This window comes from Meles meles, chromosome 8 (assembly GCF_922984935.1).
Source record: "Meles meles chromosome 8, mMelMel3.1 paternal haplotype, whole genome shotgun sequence".
In the NCBI taxonomy this organism is placed as follows: Eukaryota; Metazoa; Chordata; class Mammalia; order Carnivora; family Mustelidae; genus Meles; species Meles meles.
The window spans coordinates 108251990-108269344 of NC_060073.1; the positions used below are offsets into that span (position 1 = coordinate 108251990).

Below are 17355 nucleotides of genomic sequence, written 5' to 3' on the forward strand. Positions count from 1 at the left end.
CTGGCCGCGGGGGCGAGCTCCCTGTGCTGGCAAATGGTCGCCATGCGCTGGTAATGAAGGCATTCTCCAGGGGCAAAATGTGCTGAGTGCCGAGCAGAAGACGCCGTAGTAAACAAGGTGCTTTACAGTCAGGACACTCTCTCTCTCATCTTCAAGTACGTAATTGTGTTCTGGATAAATTATGGAAATTAAAAAAAAAATCAGAGGTTGCTCATAGGGAAATAACCCTCTTTAAAAACAAGTAAGTTCTCTAAGGCGGAGCCAATAGAACCTTGGCAGCAGAGCCTGAGGTTGGCTGGGTGAAAAGTACAAACTGTATGGGCCAGAGGAAGCTGACGGAACCGGGTTCAAACACCAGCCCCGGCACTTAGCTGAATTACATGAGGCAACTTGTTTGAACTTCTCTGGGTCTCCGGTTCTCCACCTTTAAAGTGGGGTTATTGAAAACTCCAGGAGTTTGAAAGGGAAACGTGTGCAAAGCAGCCAGCGCAGTGCCCGGCCCTGGAGAAACGTTTGCTCTCTTGCCTGCTTCTCATTCTTTTTTTTTTTTTTTTCCTTTTTTTTTTAAGATTTATTTATTTATTTATTTGACAGACAGAGATCGCAAGTAGGCAGAGAGGCAGGCAGAGAGAGAGGGGGAAGGAAGCTCCCCGCTGAGCAGAGAGCCCAATGTGGGACTCGATCCCAGGACCCTGGGATCATGACCTGAGCCGAAGGCAGAGACTTGAACCCACTGAGCCACCCAGGCGCCCCCCCTGCTTCTCATTCTAGCATCGGGCTCTAAGATCTGCCCCATCACCCTCTTCGGGCGGCCAGATTGTGGATGAGGGAGATGCCCGTCGGTGCTAGTGTTGTGTGTAATGCCCTTGAAATAGTTTGTAACCAAATGAGGTTTCAGGAAAGAATCCATGAGTTAAGCCTGTTGAAGACTGAATGAATAGGGGACGGACGAGCCCGTGGCACCCCACCCCCACTCCACCCCTAACCCATTCGGCTGAAATGGTCTTTACTGATCATTGAATATTTTTTTTCTTTTCTTAGACAATATGCTCTCTCTGTCTTGTAATAAACGTCCTGGCAGCTTCTAGTTTACTGCGGGAGACTTGCTGGCCTCACCAGCGCCAGAGTTGTGTTTTTAGAAATTGGGGGGCAAATCAGAAAGTTGTAGGGAATACAATTGCTGATATAAATAAAAATCCAGTTTGATTCTGTCTCTTAAACCTCACCCATATACACCAATTAGCAGTCAAAAATGTCTATACTTGTCAGACATTGTTCCGCCCTTAAAATAAATTACCTTGCTGTTAACAGCTTTATTTAATGGCTACGGTATGTTGTACCTACTTGATTTCTCTTGCCCAGAACATGTGCTGTTTCTGCCTTGACAGTATGTCTGCTAATTGAGTTTTAGAAAATCAGGAAGGTTTTTCTTAAACGGATTATTTAAGAAAGCCCCTACGTGGCCTGTTTGTACCCTTCTGCTACACATCAAGTTGTGTTCTGTAACAACCTAATTGTCATGATATCTATTTCAAGGGGAAATTTATCAAGTCACAGTGCACCCTTCTGTTTGGAAGAAATATTTGAGGATGTGAGCAGAAATTATTTTTACAGAAAGGCTTCAGGCAGTTAAGAGTACTGACATACAAATCGTATTTTCATCACTGTCATTCACATCCTGCGCCTCAAATAAATAGGTCATTATTATTCCATCGCAACCGTCCTATGGCGCCTCAAAGTATGGAGCTCTGTTTAATGTAACTGCTGTCCAGCTGACCCGTGTAATTTATTGGTGATTTTTACAGTGACGTTCTCGGGCCACCGCCATCAGCCAAGGCACTCTGATCTCTTTCAGCAAAATACTTCATTATCGTTTGTGATTTTTTTAGCATTAGTATTATAACCATGTTAATGTAGCAAGGAACTGTCATTTTCTGAGACATCGGATTTGAGGTTGGCTTTAGCAATTTCAACAAATAATACGGTAGCAAATGTGATACCACCACGGATTTGCAGAGCCCATCGTGCGGCAGAGCACACGAGGGCAAAAATGTGCAGATGGCAAAAATTTTACCTGAAGGACTTCATAATAACACACCAAAGTGATCCGGTCTTATGTTACCTAATTATAAGTAGTAATTAAGAATGTGTACACTTTTTAACGAGCAACACCCCTGTTTTATTGCCTTAATTGCGTAAAACATAGAATCACAGTCACCTCCTCTGTGTCTCCCGTCCCCTCTGCTAATGTCTGAGAGCCTTAACATGGGTCTGGATGGTGTTCAGAGAGAGTACACCAGCATTCCGAGGAAGGACTGACACTAAAAGGTATAGTTCTACAGAAAGCATCTTATTAGGGTCCAGCGGAATTGTTAACTGGCTTTAAGTTCCAGTACCCCCCAAGATGGTGGTCAGGACCTGTAAGGCGTGGATGATGTTGAAGGGACTGAGGCCTATCCCCGGACAGCCTTTCTATGGGTTCCTTTTAGAAGTGGGAGATTCTTATTTATGTCTGTAACAGACTTCTTTAGATAGAAGAACTCTCTGCCCGCAACCCAGTAGACCCCATTTGGTATTCTAGTCGCATTACAGCAAGTCCCGTGACTTCAGACCCATGCAACGCTGGAATCGTGCGGTTTAATTTTTCTTTAATTTTCTTACTAGATTGGGTTACCCTGAGGAAATAAGGGTATCGTCCTTTCTGTATATACTTTTGCCAGGGCCAGGAAAAAACACCTTGAAAATCTTGCTTGATTGGCAGGAATTCCCCTTTCCTTGTTCTTTTCTCCAATCTGGGAATACATGCTCCCTCCAGCCGACTTCTGAATTCTGGGTTTGTCACAGAAATCTGCGGAGGGAAAAAGAAGCATTCCTTAGTGGGTTTTGTTTTTGTTTTTGTTTCTTGGGATTGTGTTTTTTTGTTTGGTTTTTTTTTTTTTTGTTTTGTTTTGTTTTTGTTTTTTTTTTTTTTTGGATTACTTTTTCTCTTTGTTGTTATTCCACAACCTTGTTTAGCCCACTAAGCCTTCACTGCTGGATCAAACTAGGGAAAATTTCCCCTTTTGCTCACTACAAGCCCGATGGGCTTGGGTGCTCACACCAAGGTTAATTCCCTGCATCAGAGATCTCAAGGTTGGGGTTTCACGTTGGTTGGCTCCCCAAGCACCAAGAATTTCTGTTTGTCTGTGGCTCTAATAATTTTGTCCTTATCCCCCAGTTCCCTCCCTCCTAATCCTCTATCAGAGGCTGGTCTGTTTCTAGGTAGATTTGGCTTAAAGCCACCTCAGACACCCTTGTCATACTTCCTCACTGTGTCCTGCCAAAAAAGGATCCTTCAGCAGAAATTACGATAGCAGGTGGAAATTCTCCATTTCGTCTAATTACATCTCTATGCACACGCTCTCTCACTCTCTCACAACAGTATTTATCTTTGACCTTTGTTTCTAACTGTGACAAAGTTGGGGTTTGGGCTTTTCTTTTGTTTTTGTTTGTTTGTTTGTTTTGGTGGGGGGAATGAATGAACCACCCTGATCTGGAGTCACCTAGAAAGCTTGGGAAGAGGGACCGGGAGGCTCCATTCTTAGATCCACACCACTCAACACGTGGAGTTGCCTAGTAAATGTTGGGATTTGACAACTAGGAAGAGGATGGTGAGGATGATGGCAGCCACCATTTCTTCAGTCTTATAAGAAGCTAGACTCAGTGCTAAATGATCTATATTTATTACCTTCCTCAGTCCTTCTGACAGCTCTCTGAGAGGGCTTTGAATTACTGTCCCCATTTTGCAGATGAGAAACTGGCTCAGGGACTTTAAATGCTTTGCTTGAAATCATACAGCCAAAAAGCAATCATCTTCTTCCTCTTCCTGATCAACCATCATACCCATTGCCCGTGCCACATTTTTTACTCCATACGTGCAGACTCGATACCCATCTCCACCCACCTGGCGGTTTCTGGGAGATCAGGACAGTGCCCTGTATTTCTGTATGCTCTGCTGTGCTGGTGCAGAACAGGACATTCAACAATTACGTCATCTTTTGCTCGTCAGTTGAATTCTCTTCTTTCCCTACCTGTGCTGTGGATCATATGGGTCATTTACGAGGGGCCCCGGCTTCTGTCACTAATCACAGAAGCAACAAATGAGAGCAGATCTGGAGATGAGCCTTCTATCAGTGAATCTGAAAGCCTTGACTTTGTGAGGAATTCTGAAAGAGAGAGTCTAAATGGCTAGAGGGGGGCCATCAACAGAAGGGGCAAGGCTCAGGACCTCCTGGGGCGCTGGGTGAGTTGTGAAGCCAGAGTTTCTGAGAGCAGAGTAACAGACTGAACTAGGAGCCTTCCCAGGATTTTATTGGGCTTCCAGACAGTCCTAGTTGAGTAGGTCCTCACTCTCCCACACAGTAAACAGCTGAACTGCCTATACTTTGAGAATGACGACATCCGTGAACAAGATGAGATTATTTACTGAGCCCACCTCTCTGCTCCTATTAAGTGGCCCCTAGAGTTTCCTGTGAAGCAACCAAATAGCTTAGCTCAAGGGCATGTGAGCTGAGGGTGAGTATATGCTTCTCCCCTACTCCATCCCTGAGAGCGGCAGCTTCTTAGAAAAGTCAACTCTCTGACCCTTCCATACCTTTCCAGCACACTCCTCAACGGGTACAAGATAGCAGAGGCCGGGACATTGGCATCACGACTTCTGAGAGCATGTTGATCCCAGCCTTAGTTGCATTTTGCCCCTGGGTCTCTCTGGGGTGAACGGACTCCCTTCATGGACGGTGGAGGAGGATGGGAGCCACACCAGCGTCGCCCTTGGTGCCCATTTTGGAATACATTTCTTGTCTCTCTTGTTCTTACTGAGCCATGAACCAAATTTTAATTGATGGAAATTCTTTTCTCCCTCTTTTTTTAAGGCGATGGACAGAATTTGTTTACGAAAGACGTGACAGTGATCGAGGGAGAAGTCGCAACCATCAGCTGCCAAGTCAATAAGAGTGACGACTCTGTGATTCAGCTTCTGAATCCCAACAGGCAGACCATTTATTTCAGAGACTTCAGGCGTAAGTTTCCATCCCCGTAGCATTAGGTGGCAACTTTTTTTCCTACATGTTGTCTTGATAAAGAGATTGCCAAGGCCTCCTTTTCTAAATTTATTTTTTTTTATTTTTTTTTTTAAGATTTTATTTATTTATTTGACAGAGAGAGAGATCACAAGCAGACAGAGAGGCAGGCAGAGAGAGAGGAGGAAGCAGGCTCCCTGCGGAGCAGAGAGCCCGATGCGGGGCTCGATCCCAGGACCCTGAGATCATGACCTGAGCCGAAGGCAGCGGCTTAATCCACTGAGCCACCCAGGCGCCCTCCTTTTCTAAATTTAATGTTAGATGCTTAAAGTTTAGCCAATTCTTCAGAGGGAAGAAGAGACATGCAATCATAATCTTTCTACTTAATAGAAACCTTGAATGGTCCCTTTTAAAAGTAAAGCAGTCTTACTTTGCAATAGGAATTGATTGTAGTAATTCAAGGTGAATTGCAATTGAGTCCCAAATACTCTGCTGACAGAAACAACTCAAATAGGGTAAGGCAAGGAAAATATAGCATTCTGAAGGGTGGTCTGTTCGGTTTGAAGATGGAAGTTTCCAAGGCAATGTGTGCCTATAAAGAGAAAACCAAAATGTCCTATCACCATAACCTCTGGTAGACAGAGGTCACCATGAGCTGAAATCTTACCAAATGTAATATCCCTGTAGGTAATCGTCAGAACTTAATTGTATATCCCAGAAATGGTTCAAATGCATGTCAGAGTCTTTCAAAAAATGGCTCTTTGGGAGTATGGGTGGCTAATCAAAGCAGATGTCGAGGAATATCCCTTTGCATCTGCTTATCCCCGTTCTCCCCAACGCCCCAGAACATTCATGAACTAGGGAAAGAGTTGGTAAAACTCAGGAATATTGCAGAGGCTGAAGGAAGGTCAAAGAAGAGGGGCCAGTCATTCTTAGAGTGAATTTTGGTCATTATGAATGAAAGCTAGCCTTTGCCAAAATTGACATTAAGGACTTTAAAAATGAATATTTGAAATTAATAAAAAGCCCACATATGTGACTTTAGCGGTGACTCTGGTTTCCTATGCTTCCTGTTGTGAAGTTGAATGCAATTAGAAAACTGCAGGCCAGGTCTGAGGCTTTGGGAGGCCCGAGGTCATGGACTCTGGGCAGCTCCACCTCCACCAAACCAAATACAAAGGTGCATCCAAGTTAAATTAGATTGTTTCGCTGTGAAGTTTTGTTTTTTTTTTTAAATGACTTCCGTTTTGTTTTTGAAATTACTAATAATGATTTTTATCTTTGTAATTTGGAACCAATTTTTCTTTTTTTGCAAGGCCTCAGATTTTTAGAGACAACTCAAAAGCCTGAACGTTTCAGGGCCTGCAGCCTGCACTTTCCTTCTGTTTTCATTTTACCGAACTCCGACAGAAAATCTGAAACAATTTATGAATCAGGGCTGGTAACGCACAGCAAGGGGTGGGCGCGCGCGTGCGTGCGCATGCGTGTGTGTGCACGCGCAGGCGTGTGGCCACACCACAGGTCCCCAAGTGTGTCAGTTTCCCTTGGCAGAAGGTGATTTGTCTACCTGCGGTTGTTGCAGAAGCCCAAAATGGTAATTCAGGAAGTATGAAGAAGTACCCAACAGGTGCACGAAGACTCGCTCCATTTTTCTTCTCCGTCGCGGCCTTTTGAATCCCCTCTCTCCTCCCCTAGGTAGGGAAAATGGACTGTCCGTTGTCTTCCCCCTCATCACTACCTCTGTGTTTTGTTTCATAGCTTTGAAGGACAGCAGGTTTCAGTTGCTGAATTTTTCTAGCAGTGAACTCAAAGTGTCGCTGACAAACGTCTCAATTTCGGATGAAGGAAGATACTTTTGCCAGCTCTACACTGACCCCCCACAGGAAAGTTACACCACCATCACAGTGCTGGGTAAGGAACGCGTGGGGGTGTGTCCTGGGAAACCGAGTGGGGTAGCCCTTACTACCGGCGGCTTCCAGCAGCAAGGAAGAGGCTAATGGTGAATTTTGCTATTCAAACCTGTTGTAGGAAGGATCGCTGCCCATATTGCTGAATTTTAAAAATAGCCTATTTTACTAAACACTTTAAGGAATGGCAGTCAGCAGTCTTTTTAGATCCCACCTGCGCTTGGGTTCAACCCTCACGCTTCAGAAGCAAAGATCCAGAGAATTTGGAGCCCTGAGATGAATCACTCACCACATGAAACGTCATTGCTTCTGAACGACCAGGATTTTTTTTTTTTTTTCGTCCCTTCTGTGCAGGAGAAAAGGAGCTGGGCTACCACATCTGTACTGTACCCGGTGGCAGAGCTCGCTAATAAAATCCCCTTAATGATTTTGCCTTCTGCGTTACATCTCATTTAATATCGCTGATCTCCTCACCTCTGGCTTTACTCACCGCCCTGTGTATTGCTTCTACTCTAGATGACGCTGTAAAAATCATACCCCACGAACACACACTTTGCCACAAATTACAACCATTGGCCATAAAAGAATTGAGAGCTTCTAGGGAGAGGAGGCTGATGATAAGCCAGGCCTGTCGACAGGCTGCTGAGGACACTTCGAGGGAGTTGAATGTCTTCGGTGACAATCACCAGGTTGTGATTTTCAGGAAAATTCCAGTAGCTAAGTTTCCATATTTAGATTTTGATGGAGTCAGCAGATATCCCTGTGTTGAAGGTGGTCTGAATTAGTCACCTCTTAGACAAATGTGTACACCAGTACATAACAGCAGCTGATGTGGGTTTTTGAAACCGAGTTTTCAAGGACGTACACTAAGGCAAGATCTCTGATTTACACCTTCAGAAAGACGATGCATCAAAGTCTATTTGTGGCGGCAGAGTGCAGCTTTTCGGTGTAATGATATGAAGATTAAGGAGGAAAGATAAATATGAAAGACGTTTCTGCTTGGTGTGTGCGAACATACATGTATTTATGGATGTCCATATGGGGCTGCTGCCTCAATGCTCTGTTTAAACACAGCTATAAAAGGGGGAAATAGTTCTTTATTCATTAAACTAAAACATGTCCCTGGGGCTTACATACATGTTCTTGATAAGAGGAATACTGATTTGGGGAAGTCCTTTTGCAATTTCTAACAGGGTCTGTGTTGAACGATAGATGACTTTCAGATGTACGTGTCTGCTTTAATTTTAGCATAATCCCTATTAAACCTGAAGAAATAATAAGCGTGAAAGGTTTTGCTGGGATGACTTCTTTTGGTGTTTTGCAGGTGTGCCTTAAGGCTTTCTGTCCATGTAGTCGTTCAGAAGTATTTGAAAACAATGTGCAGCCTGTGGCTGCAATAGTCAACCATCCGCCCACGGACCCATCATTGATTACAGCCTTTGCACCAGAGTTACAGCAGTGGAATGGGATAGAATAGTTTTTAGGGTGTTTTCTACATCTAAAGATAGTCTACCTGACTCTCTTTCACAGGAAGAAATGGTAAGAAGAGAGATGAGCCATCCCACCTGGGCTACAAAGCACATGGTACAAATCTAGAACCGTAGGCTTTGAAACGGACCCTAAAGTTCTGCCTCACAACCTTTGTGTCTTTTAGCCTGGGATGTTTTCAGTAAAATCCCAAATGCTGCCATGTTTGAGACTTTTCCCTGAAGGTGCACATCTTTTGTCTTCGGGAGTACGTCTGGCCATGGGCAAGCAGTGATTGCCTGTCGGTTTCCAGAGTCGGGTACATTTGTTCGCAGATCCACTGGAATGGGCCAGTTTGGATGAATATACCCAGTGCTTGGGAGTCAGCCTGACAGCGTTAGACTTTCGAGAGGCATTTATGCCTGTAATCCTACTGGAGGCCTGATTATTCTAGAAGTAATAGGTTCCTGCTTGTATTGTATAGAAGCATTAACTTAAACATACTTGAGAGTAATACCGGGAGATGCTTTTTCTGCAGTATTCATTTAATATTCTTTCCATTGAATTGACTCTAGGAGTCTTTGACAGAGTGAAATTGTTGTCATCCGTGTTTGAGTCTTTCATATTCCAAAATCTGACAATTTCCACTGATACTCCTATATTCAAACCTTCTTCCTAAGGTTTAGAATTTTCAGATATTCTAATGAATGAAGAGTGATCTATTAGCATCTTCGTTTCTATCTATGGTTCTCTGAAAAGGACTCCGTATATACTTACACAGCTGTCAAACTTCTTGATAGGTTGGAGATGCTCACTTTAGTGCATGTGTCTGTTAGTGCATGTGTCTATTGAAGCATTCAGCAAAAATTTCAGCATCCTTATAAGACGTGGAGATGGTTATTTGTTAGTTGCTGTTACATGTATTATCTGATCCGTGTAAAAACTGAAAACTCGCCAATGGTATTTTGCACACATTTGGGTGCCTTTTAGGATACTGCATTCACTCCTTCCACTTGTGTGACTTTCTTCCTTGCTCTAGATCATAGTGTAGAATTCCCTTTATACCAGTATTCGTGGAAACAGTGTAATGAGAAAGAGAATACACCCCTTTAAGATCAATATAGTTACTGATAATAGCAGCAATATTACTACAGTCCTGTCCTTCTAAGATTAGTGTTCACTCTTAAGACTCCAGGAACAGGAGAACCTAATTATTTCAAAGGGTTTGGGAGTGAGATTTCACATATACCGATCAGCTTTAAGACTCCTCTTTTGTTGTAATTAACGTGTGACTCATCTTGATATTGCTGATGCTTTTAATGTTGTAGGCGTAATGTTTATAATGAGCACTCTTACAGATTGGAGGTGAGCTAAGAAGAACCTTGACATTTCTTTGCTATTTTCTAGTATTTTCCCCTGTGATTTTCATTCAGGTTTTCATCTGTATGCACCTCCTTACATACATCTTTGGTTATTTTCCTTAACGGCCGCAGGCAGTTTTTACTAAATGTGTCTGTTTAGTAGAGCATGTTTAAGTGTATTCTCTGGTTAGTAGCGGTTTTAATTCATTTTTCCCACAAATGGATTTTTATACTTTACTAATCACTTTTATATTTCAGTAGGCATTGTGGAGTTGAAGGGAGAATGGGGTACAATTAATAGACCAAAATAAACTTGGAGTTCTTCTTGTCTGGTCCCTTTTTTTTTTTTTTTTTTAAAGAAAGACTTAAATCACCTCGTTTATATTTTCCAAAGCTTTCTTGTGCTTAAAAAAAAAAAAAATTAGAGAAGTCACCTTTATAGCTAATATCAACAAACCACTGTGACTCCCATGATCAGATTTGATTTTAGATTTACAAACCACACAGTTCCCACTACCCTTGACTGTTTTCTTCTTCTCATCTTAGTGAAGTGAGAAATCCTGGCCACAATCTTGAGAACACTGTGGACTTGGAATAAAGTCACTCAACTCTTTCTCAGGATGCTCTTCTCAATGACAAACTTCTTTATTTTTCTGCACTGGTCCCGTTTTCCAAGACGTGGCAAGTTGTCCCCATGTTCACTTTAGCAAAGTGAAGTTAAATGATGTCAGTCAGCTCTTCGGGAAGATGACCTGAGGACCTAGTATGGGTATAGGCGTCTGTCCCCCTGAAGGGTCAGGGGACTTGATGGCGTATCTGTTGTAGGAGACGAAGAGGCAGCATGGGCAATGCCAACCAATAGGCAATCCAGAACAAAGAGGTCTCTTTGCTGCTGGTCAGGCTCTGAGCCTCCAAACAACATCTAAGAGGCACTGATAGGCATTCCTCTGGCCTCAATTGTATGTGCACTTTTCCATCTCCTTCCTTGGAACTGGCAGTCGTGATTGCTAATGCAGAAAGAACATTCCATCCCCTCCACGACCGCCTCCATCTTACAGACAGAAAGACCACCGAAGAGGATCAGCTAGTGGTAGTTAGGGGAAGCCCGTGATGAGGAGGGCTAAGCTGTCTTCAGGCCCAGCTCGGGAAAGGAGAGGATGAAGGAAAGAGCCCCAGGAACACACAGGAAACAAATGCCTGGCAAAGCCCATGTTGGGAGGCTGGATGCCATTGAGACTTGACTGTGGAGCATACAGGAACCTTTAATGAGTCTGGAATCTCTTCCTGCCGAGATTCCCAGGTCACCACAGAGCTACCGGCAAGGTTTTTCTCCAAAGTTACGCAAGCAGACTTGAATCCCCCGGATTCCATTACCCTCTTTGTCCTATCCAAAGAGGATCGCTTTCTCTGAGTCTCCCCTACTCAGTTGGAATTTCCTTAAATTGCATATTTCTCAGTTCTCAGTTACTGTACTCAATCCCATTTCTCGCTGGGCACCATGGCACATGCCAACATCAAGAATGATTTCTGTCACTCTCCTTTTCCTTCTGTCTGAACCTTGAGGAACTACTGTTGTCTGACTTTGATTCCTCCATGTGGGGGGCTGTGGGGGAGTGGCGTTCCTACATCTTTTACTCTTTGGTGATTTCATCCTCTTGCCTCTTACTTTCTTCCTCCTGGCTCACCGGGTTCTTAATTTCTTCAGGCTTGGGCAATCTCTTCCTCCGACATTCGCTCTAACAATAGCATTTTGTTTCGATATTCCTACGATACCACACTCAGAATTTGGTATTATTTGTTGGTCCAAAACATCTAGTCTCTGTGTGGATTCCCTATCAGCTCTCCAGGCGTGTGTGATGAAAATCTATAACCATCCTGATTGTCATCTGGCAAGAATATCTACGTTCAGGAAATAGCTAGCTAAAGTCGCCCCATCTACTTTCATCACTGCCTTTCTGTGTCTCTTAAAACACTGGCAGATGTGCAGCTCCAAACTGGATGTTAGACTATCTCTCTTTATGCTTATACATATTTTTTTAAATGTAAGCGAGGATAGTTCTTTGCCATGTTTAACTACTCATTTGGGCCATATCACTTTGGCAACACATCCACTTGAGCAAATGTGTTCTTTTCCTTTTCCGTGGGGAACAAAGAAGGGGCCTGCTTTTGCTGTAATAGTCACCCCTACACACACACACACACACACACACACGCTGTCTTGCTGGGAAACATAAGCAACATGCCATTTTTCCTTTTTCTTTTCCATCGTTCTCTGTAGGAGTTTTCAAGTGCTTCAAGTCAATGTAAAAGTCTCCCTGTGCACAGAATTTTACATTGGACTCAAACAGTTGGAAATCCCAAATACGTGGTTTAATCCCATAATTTATTGAAGCGGTATCAGAGATATATTATTCAACTTGATCATCAGGATGGCATGTTTATACATATTTAATTTCTTGTTTCTCTTCTGAGTTGAGAAACTTATTAATCATAACTCTCAGAACTGTCTTTGCTTATTCATGGTGGGCAGAGCACCTAGTCTGAGATTCACTCCGCCGAATTCCGTATTCCTACTGATTTTTATTTCAAGAAGCTCCGTCTTGTGGTAAGGTTGCACCTGATGTGAAGTCTCGCTGTCAGCTCAGTTTCATAAAAGATAACATGCTTTCTCACCATCCCCATCACCCTACCTTCTCTGGATTTGATATTCCACACTTTAGCCCCCAAATATTTTATTCCATCTTATTCCATATGCTTAATATGCTTAAAGAAGAGTGGTTTTATTTCTGACTTATAAAATGGACTTGCAGGCACTTAAGAGTCTCTTTCACCTTTGTTTTCTAAAATCTGGAGCATTAGATTTCAGAACATGGGAAAATTAATGCAAATTAACTGGCATGTCCTACCTTACGACATCGTCCCATCCAGTGGGTTTTATTATAGCGCCATCCGTCGGAGGTCCTGATTGTATCCCAGTTCTTTATGGATAATTTCAGCTGAACAGAACTCATTCTAAAGCACGAGTTTTCTGTTTGTGCTCCTGGTGAGCAATTCTTTTAAGGGACTCCTGAGTTTTCAATCTTTGGTGATTATCTTCAGGATCTTTCATATGAAGATTGAAATCCGAGGGTTGAGTTCAAGGACAGAGAGTCCTTCTAGATTCTTCCCAATGAGGATGATAAATTCACTAGTGTGTATTTGTCTTACTTGTAGATCTACGGTCTGGTCAGTTTTCTAATAACCGATGGTAACTAATACCACTGTTCTTATAACTTGGTCACTGATGACTTAGGAGTGGGAGGCTGGGCATTTTATAAGATAATTTTAGGAGAGAAATTCTCAATTAACAACTTTGACATAATTCACACTCTTAATGATGTCTTTGTACTTCTTTTTCCCCTCTGGTGGCAGTTCGTTTTAAAATCCCATCAGGAATGTCCACTGGTTGTCTCCTCTTTTTGGTAGCGGTGGTGCAAATTTCTAATGAAAAGAAGGCTATGTGCAGAAATGGATTCTGTGTTTCATTTGTAGTCCCTCCACGCAACCTGATGATCGATATCCAGAAAGACACAGCGGTGGAAGGCGAGGAGATTGAAGTCAACTGCACCGCCATGGCCAGCAAACCAGCCACAACCATCAGGTGGTTCAAAGGGAACAAGGAGCTAAAAGGTGAGGGGCAGGCTGCCCTTTCCAGAAGTAGTGGGCGGGCCCCTGACTCCAGCAGGGCCACACCCTGGGGGAGACGAAAGATGAATGCCAATCGTGTCCCTAAAACAAAAATATCCACATAAACAGGGCTCCTAATCAATTACTGAATGCGTCTGAAGCCACAGCCTAAAGGCACCTTTTGACTCTAATGCATATCCTCCCCCTGTGGTTTGAGGATTTGTGGGGAAAGGTGCTGCTAGATTTTGACTCCAGCGCTCAGAAAGAACTAGAACTCTTTAGACAAGGAAGAGCCACTGTTGGGGTGTTCCCCTGAACTCCGGGTGTCCACGTTGTCCCTCAGTTCTCATTCACCCTCCGACCTACGATGGGTCAGCTCCCCAAATTCTCATGTCAGACATTTAAGAAACACGGTGAATTCTGCCTCCTTCTAACACGGATCCCTGCACCAGCGGCTCACTGACTCTGCTTTCCTGTAGGGGCAGGTGCGTTAAGTGTGAGAAGGATTGTACCCTCGCTGTGGATCCGCAGACATCCCCTTTCTCATGGAATCTGTAGCTCATGTGCACGTTTCACCAGCCTGCTCTTTAGCAAAGTTCACCATTTGTAATTATGGCTCAGGCCGCTCCTGTAACGCTGTTCCCCACCCTGTCTCCCTTGGCCAAGGCTGCCCCTCATTGGATTCCTGTACCTTCCAATATCTGCCCCCTTCGGCAGCACCTCGGCCACAGCCTGGACCCAGGCTGAGCCTTCTGTGTCGGCCATCCTGAGTTAACACGGCCGGGCTGGCCCTCCTACCCCTTCCTTTCCAAGGCTGCTTTGGAAGTAGTACCCACGGTTCAGACAGCTCTGGTCATCTGACAGAAGCGCCAGCTGTGTTTAGCAATTTCTGCTAAAATGGGGATATTACTATTACAGAGTGTATGCGATTCTCGGGCAGATGAAATGAGTGAATGTTTGTAAAGCGTGCAGCTGTATCTGGGCCAAGGTAAGTGTTCGGTGTGTGCTTCTTGAATAAATCAAGAGTGCCAGGAAGAAAAGAATAAGGCCTTTTAGAAAGGGGATATAAAAATCTATATCTAGAAACAGATAAATCTATATATAACAGCTTCAGTTTCAAAAAGCTTGCTCTGTTTAATCTATTTCCTAGGTATGGTTTTGGAAGGAAGGAGTTTCTCATTTCCCCTCTGCTTTTCTAAGGGAATTGAGCCATTAAATGCATACCGATAAGTACAAAACATTAAAAGAAAGTTAATGGTGCGCCATGTCCCAGGGAGCGCTGAGTTCAGGAAAGGGGCCGCCTTGGCCTATTCATCCCATCCGGAAGCCTCCTCCCTCCTTTTCTGGGTGTTCTTGGACTTGGCTCCCATCTGGCCCGAAGCCTCTATCTTACTTTGTTCTACCCACTGCCAGTGTGGTTCTGTTGGTGTTGCTGCTGTTGTTTTGTGGTCTTCCAAAAGTCTCCGAGTTTAAACATTTCGATTACAATTTCAATTATGTAAATCCAGTTAGTTACTTTCCCTCGTAATTGTTGCCGAGGGAGGTGGGCATCGGGGCTTGTTTATATCTCTGTTCCTGATTGAATTACTTCAGGGATTTGGATGATGTCCTGGAATTTTTAAACCACATGACAGCCTACTAGACGTTTCAAGTTCAGATGGTGGTTAGGGGTGCAAAGCACTTCTCTTTTTCCTCCTCCAAAATGCCATAAGCAGTCAGATGGCAACGTGGTTCAACTTTCAGCTGCCTTTTTGTGGGAGGTTTCAAGATAGAAGAAAACATATGTAATATATTTAAATAAAAATAGTATCTATTATGTGGGGTAGAAATACATCTTATATACTCTCCTGCAAGGTTGCGAAGTAGAAAATTCTCATTTTATCCGTTATCTACCCACAGCATACCCTTATCCCGAGTGACTTCCATCGTCTCGGGTACAATAGCAACGTTAGGGCGGGGAGAGGAGCCTGTAGAAACAGAGTGATAGGAATTCACGCAGCTCTGATGTCTCGGCATATTCCGTGTCCCCCAGGCAAATCGGAGGTGGAGGAGTGGTCAGACATGTACACGGTGACCAGTCAGCTGATGCTGAAGGTGCACAAGGAGGACGACGGGGTCCCTGTGATCTGTCAGGTGGAACATCCAGCTGTTACCGGAAACTTGCAGACCCAGCGGTACCTTGAAGTACAGTGTGAGTACCTGTCTTCGTCCGTTCAGGCTACTCTAACAACGTAGCACCAAGTAGCTCATGAGCAACGTCATTTATGACTCCATTCTAGAGGCTAGGAAGTTCGAGAACGAGGCGCACCAGCACGGCTGTGTTCTAGAGAAAACCCTCCCTCTTCCTGGTTCGGAGCCACTGCCTTGTCCCTGTATCCTCTCCTGGCGGAAGGGGCTAGACATCTCCAGAGCAGCTTTCAGGAGGGCACTGATCCCATTCGTGAAGGCTCCGCCCCCATGACCTGAGCACCTCCCAAAGGCCCCGCCTCCTCATATCACCCCAGTGGGATTCCAGCGCAGGAATTTGGGGAGGGAAGGACACAGGCCTTTGTTCCAATCATAGCAGTACCTGAATATTTTATCCTGAGGGCACAGAGTAGCAGTTGGTGAAAAACACTTGAGAAGCCATTTATTGAATACTTACGATAGAGTTTATATCTTGTTGTCTCAGTAGTAAAATAATCAAAGGATTATTTTACTGAAACGCTGCCATGCTATAGAGTGCCAGTGGGGATTTTCAAAATACTACATTTAACCCAAATGTAAAACTTTAAAATGATTCCAATCTGTTCTATCACATGACTTAATTAATTACACTTTGTGAGTGTCGACAATAATCATTTCTATGTCAACTTCACAATCGAGGGTAGTCCCTCCCACTTTCTTAGCCCCAGCGGAAGTGCTGAATTTTTTTTTTTATATATAGAGAGAGAGGGGCTTTTCTTCCCATTCTCCATCAGCATTTTGTTTTAAATTGCATGTTCTCTTCCATTTTTAACTTAAAGTATAGCAATGAGTTTAAAAGTGGAACTCTTTGGGATCGGTGCCACAATCTCAATGGCTTCATCAATAATAGCTAGATCGTGGGGAGTGAGGTTGTCTCCTCGCTGTGCCCAATGAACTGAAGACGCTCTCCTTGTTTTCTCTGTGGACTCTTGTGCTTGCCAAAATGTTTTCTGCACAAAACCATCCTTGCAGCAAAGTTGTGGCCAAGGAGCCAACATCTCACTTTTGTATCAGAGATCTGTAACTGAGCGTCTGAAAGATGGCAGGCGACATTTGAGTGTGCAGAGTGGGACTGGTGTAAGAGTTTGGTTAGAAAGGCAACCCCTCGGGCATCTGATAAAGACAAAGCGTTACCATCTCTCCATTAATTTCCTAGCGCTGCCATAACTAATTATCACCAACTTCATGGCTTAACATGACCAATTTATTCTCTCATAGTTCTAGAGGACTGAAGACCAATGTTGTGGTATTAGCAGGGCCACAGTCGTTCAAAAGGCTCTAGGAGAAGAGCTTTCCTTGCCTTTTCTGGCTCCTGGGGGCCCCAGATAGTCCTTGGCTTGAGCCATGTCTTTCTCACCTCTTGCTTTGTCTCAACTTGGCCTTCTCTTCTCTGCATGTGTCCTATGAGGACATTTGCCGTTGGAGTTAGTGCCCACCCAGCTAATCCAGAATAGTCTTGTCTCAAGATCCTGAACTTGATACACCCACAATGATGTCTCTTTCCAAATAAGGCCACATTCGCAGGTTCCGGGGCTAGAATTGAGCATGTATCTTGATGGCCACCATTCCCTGAGCAAAATAAGGCCAGGGAAGAAAGGTGTAAAATGTGGCTTCTAATCGTTTCTCCACCTTGTGGCTAAAATTAAATGTGAAAAGTTGCTTCCAAGACAC

The 17355-nt window shown here is 43.9% G+C and overlaps 1 protein-coding gene across 7 annotated transcripts in view; it reads left to right on the top strand.

The window, feature by feature from the left end:
* Positions 1–17355, top strand: part of CADM1 (cell adhesion molecule 1) — a 335225-nt gene that overhangs the window by 255826 nt on the left and 62044 nt on the right. For all 7 annotated transcript variants that reach the window (XM_046016663.1, XM_046016660.1, XM_046016661.1 and 4 more), the window contains exons 2-5: positions 4911–5057; positions 6816–6968; positions 13324–13461; positions 15491–15649. In XM_046016663.1, the coding sequence (XP_045872619.1) occupies positions 4911–5057; positions 6816–6968; positions 13324–13461; positions 15491–15649 (597 nt within the window). The remainder of the gene's footprint in view (positions 1–4910; positions 5058–6815; positions 6969–13323; positions 13462–15490; positions 15650–17355) is intronic.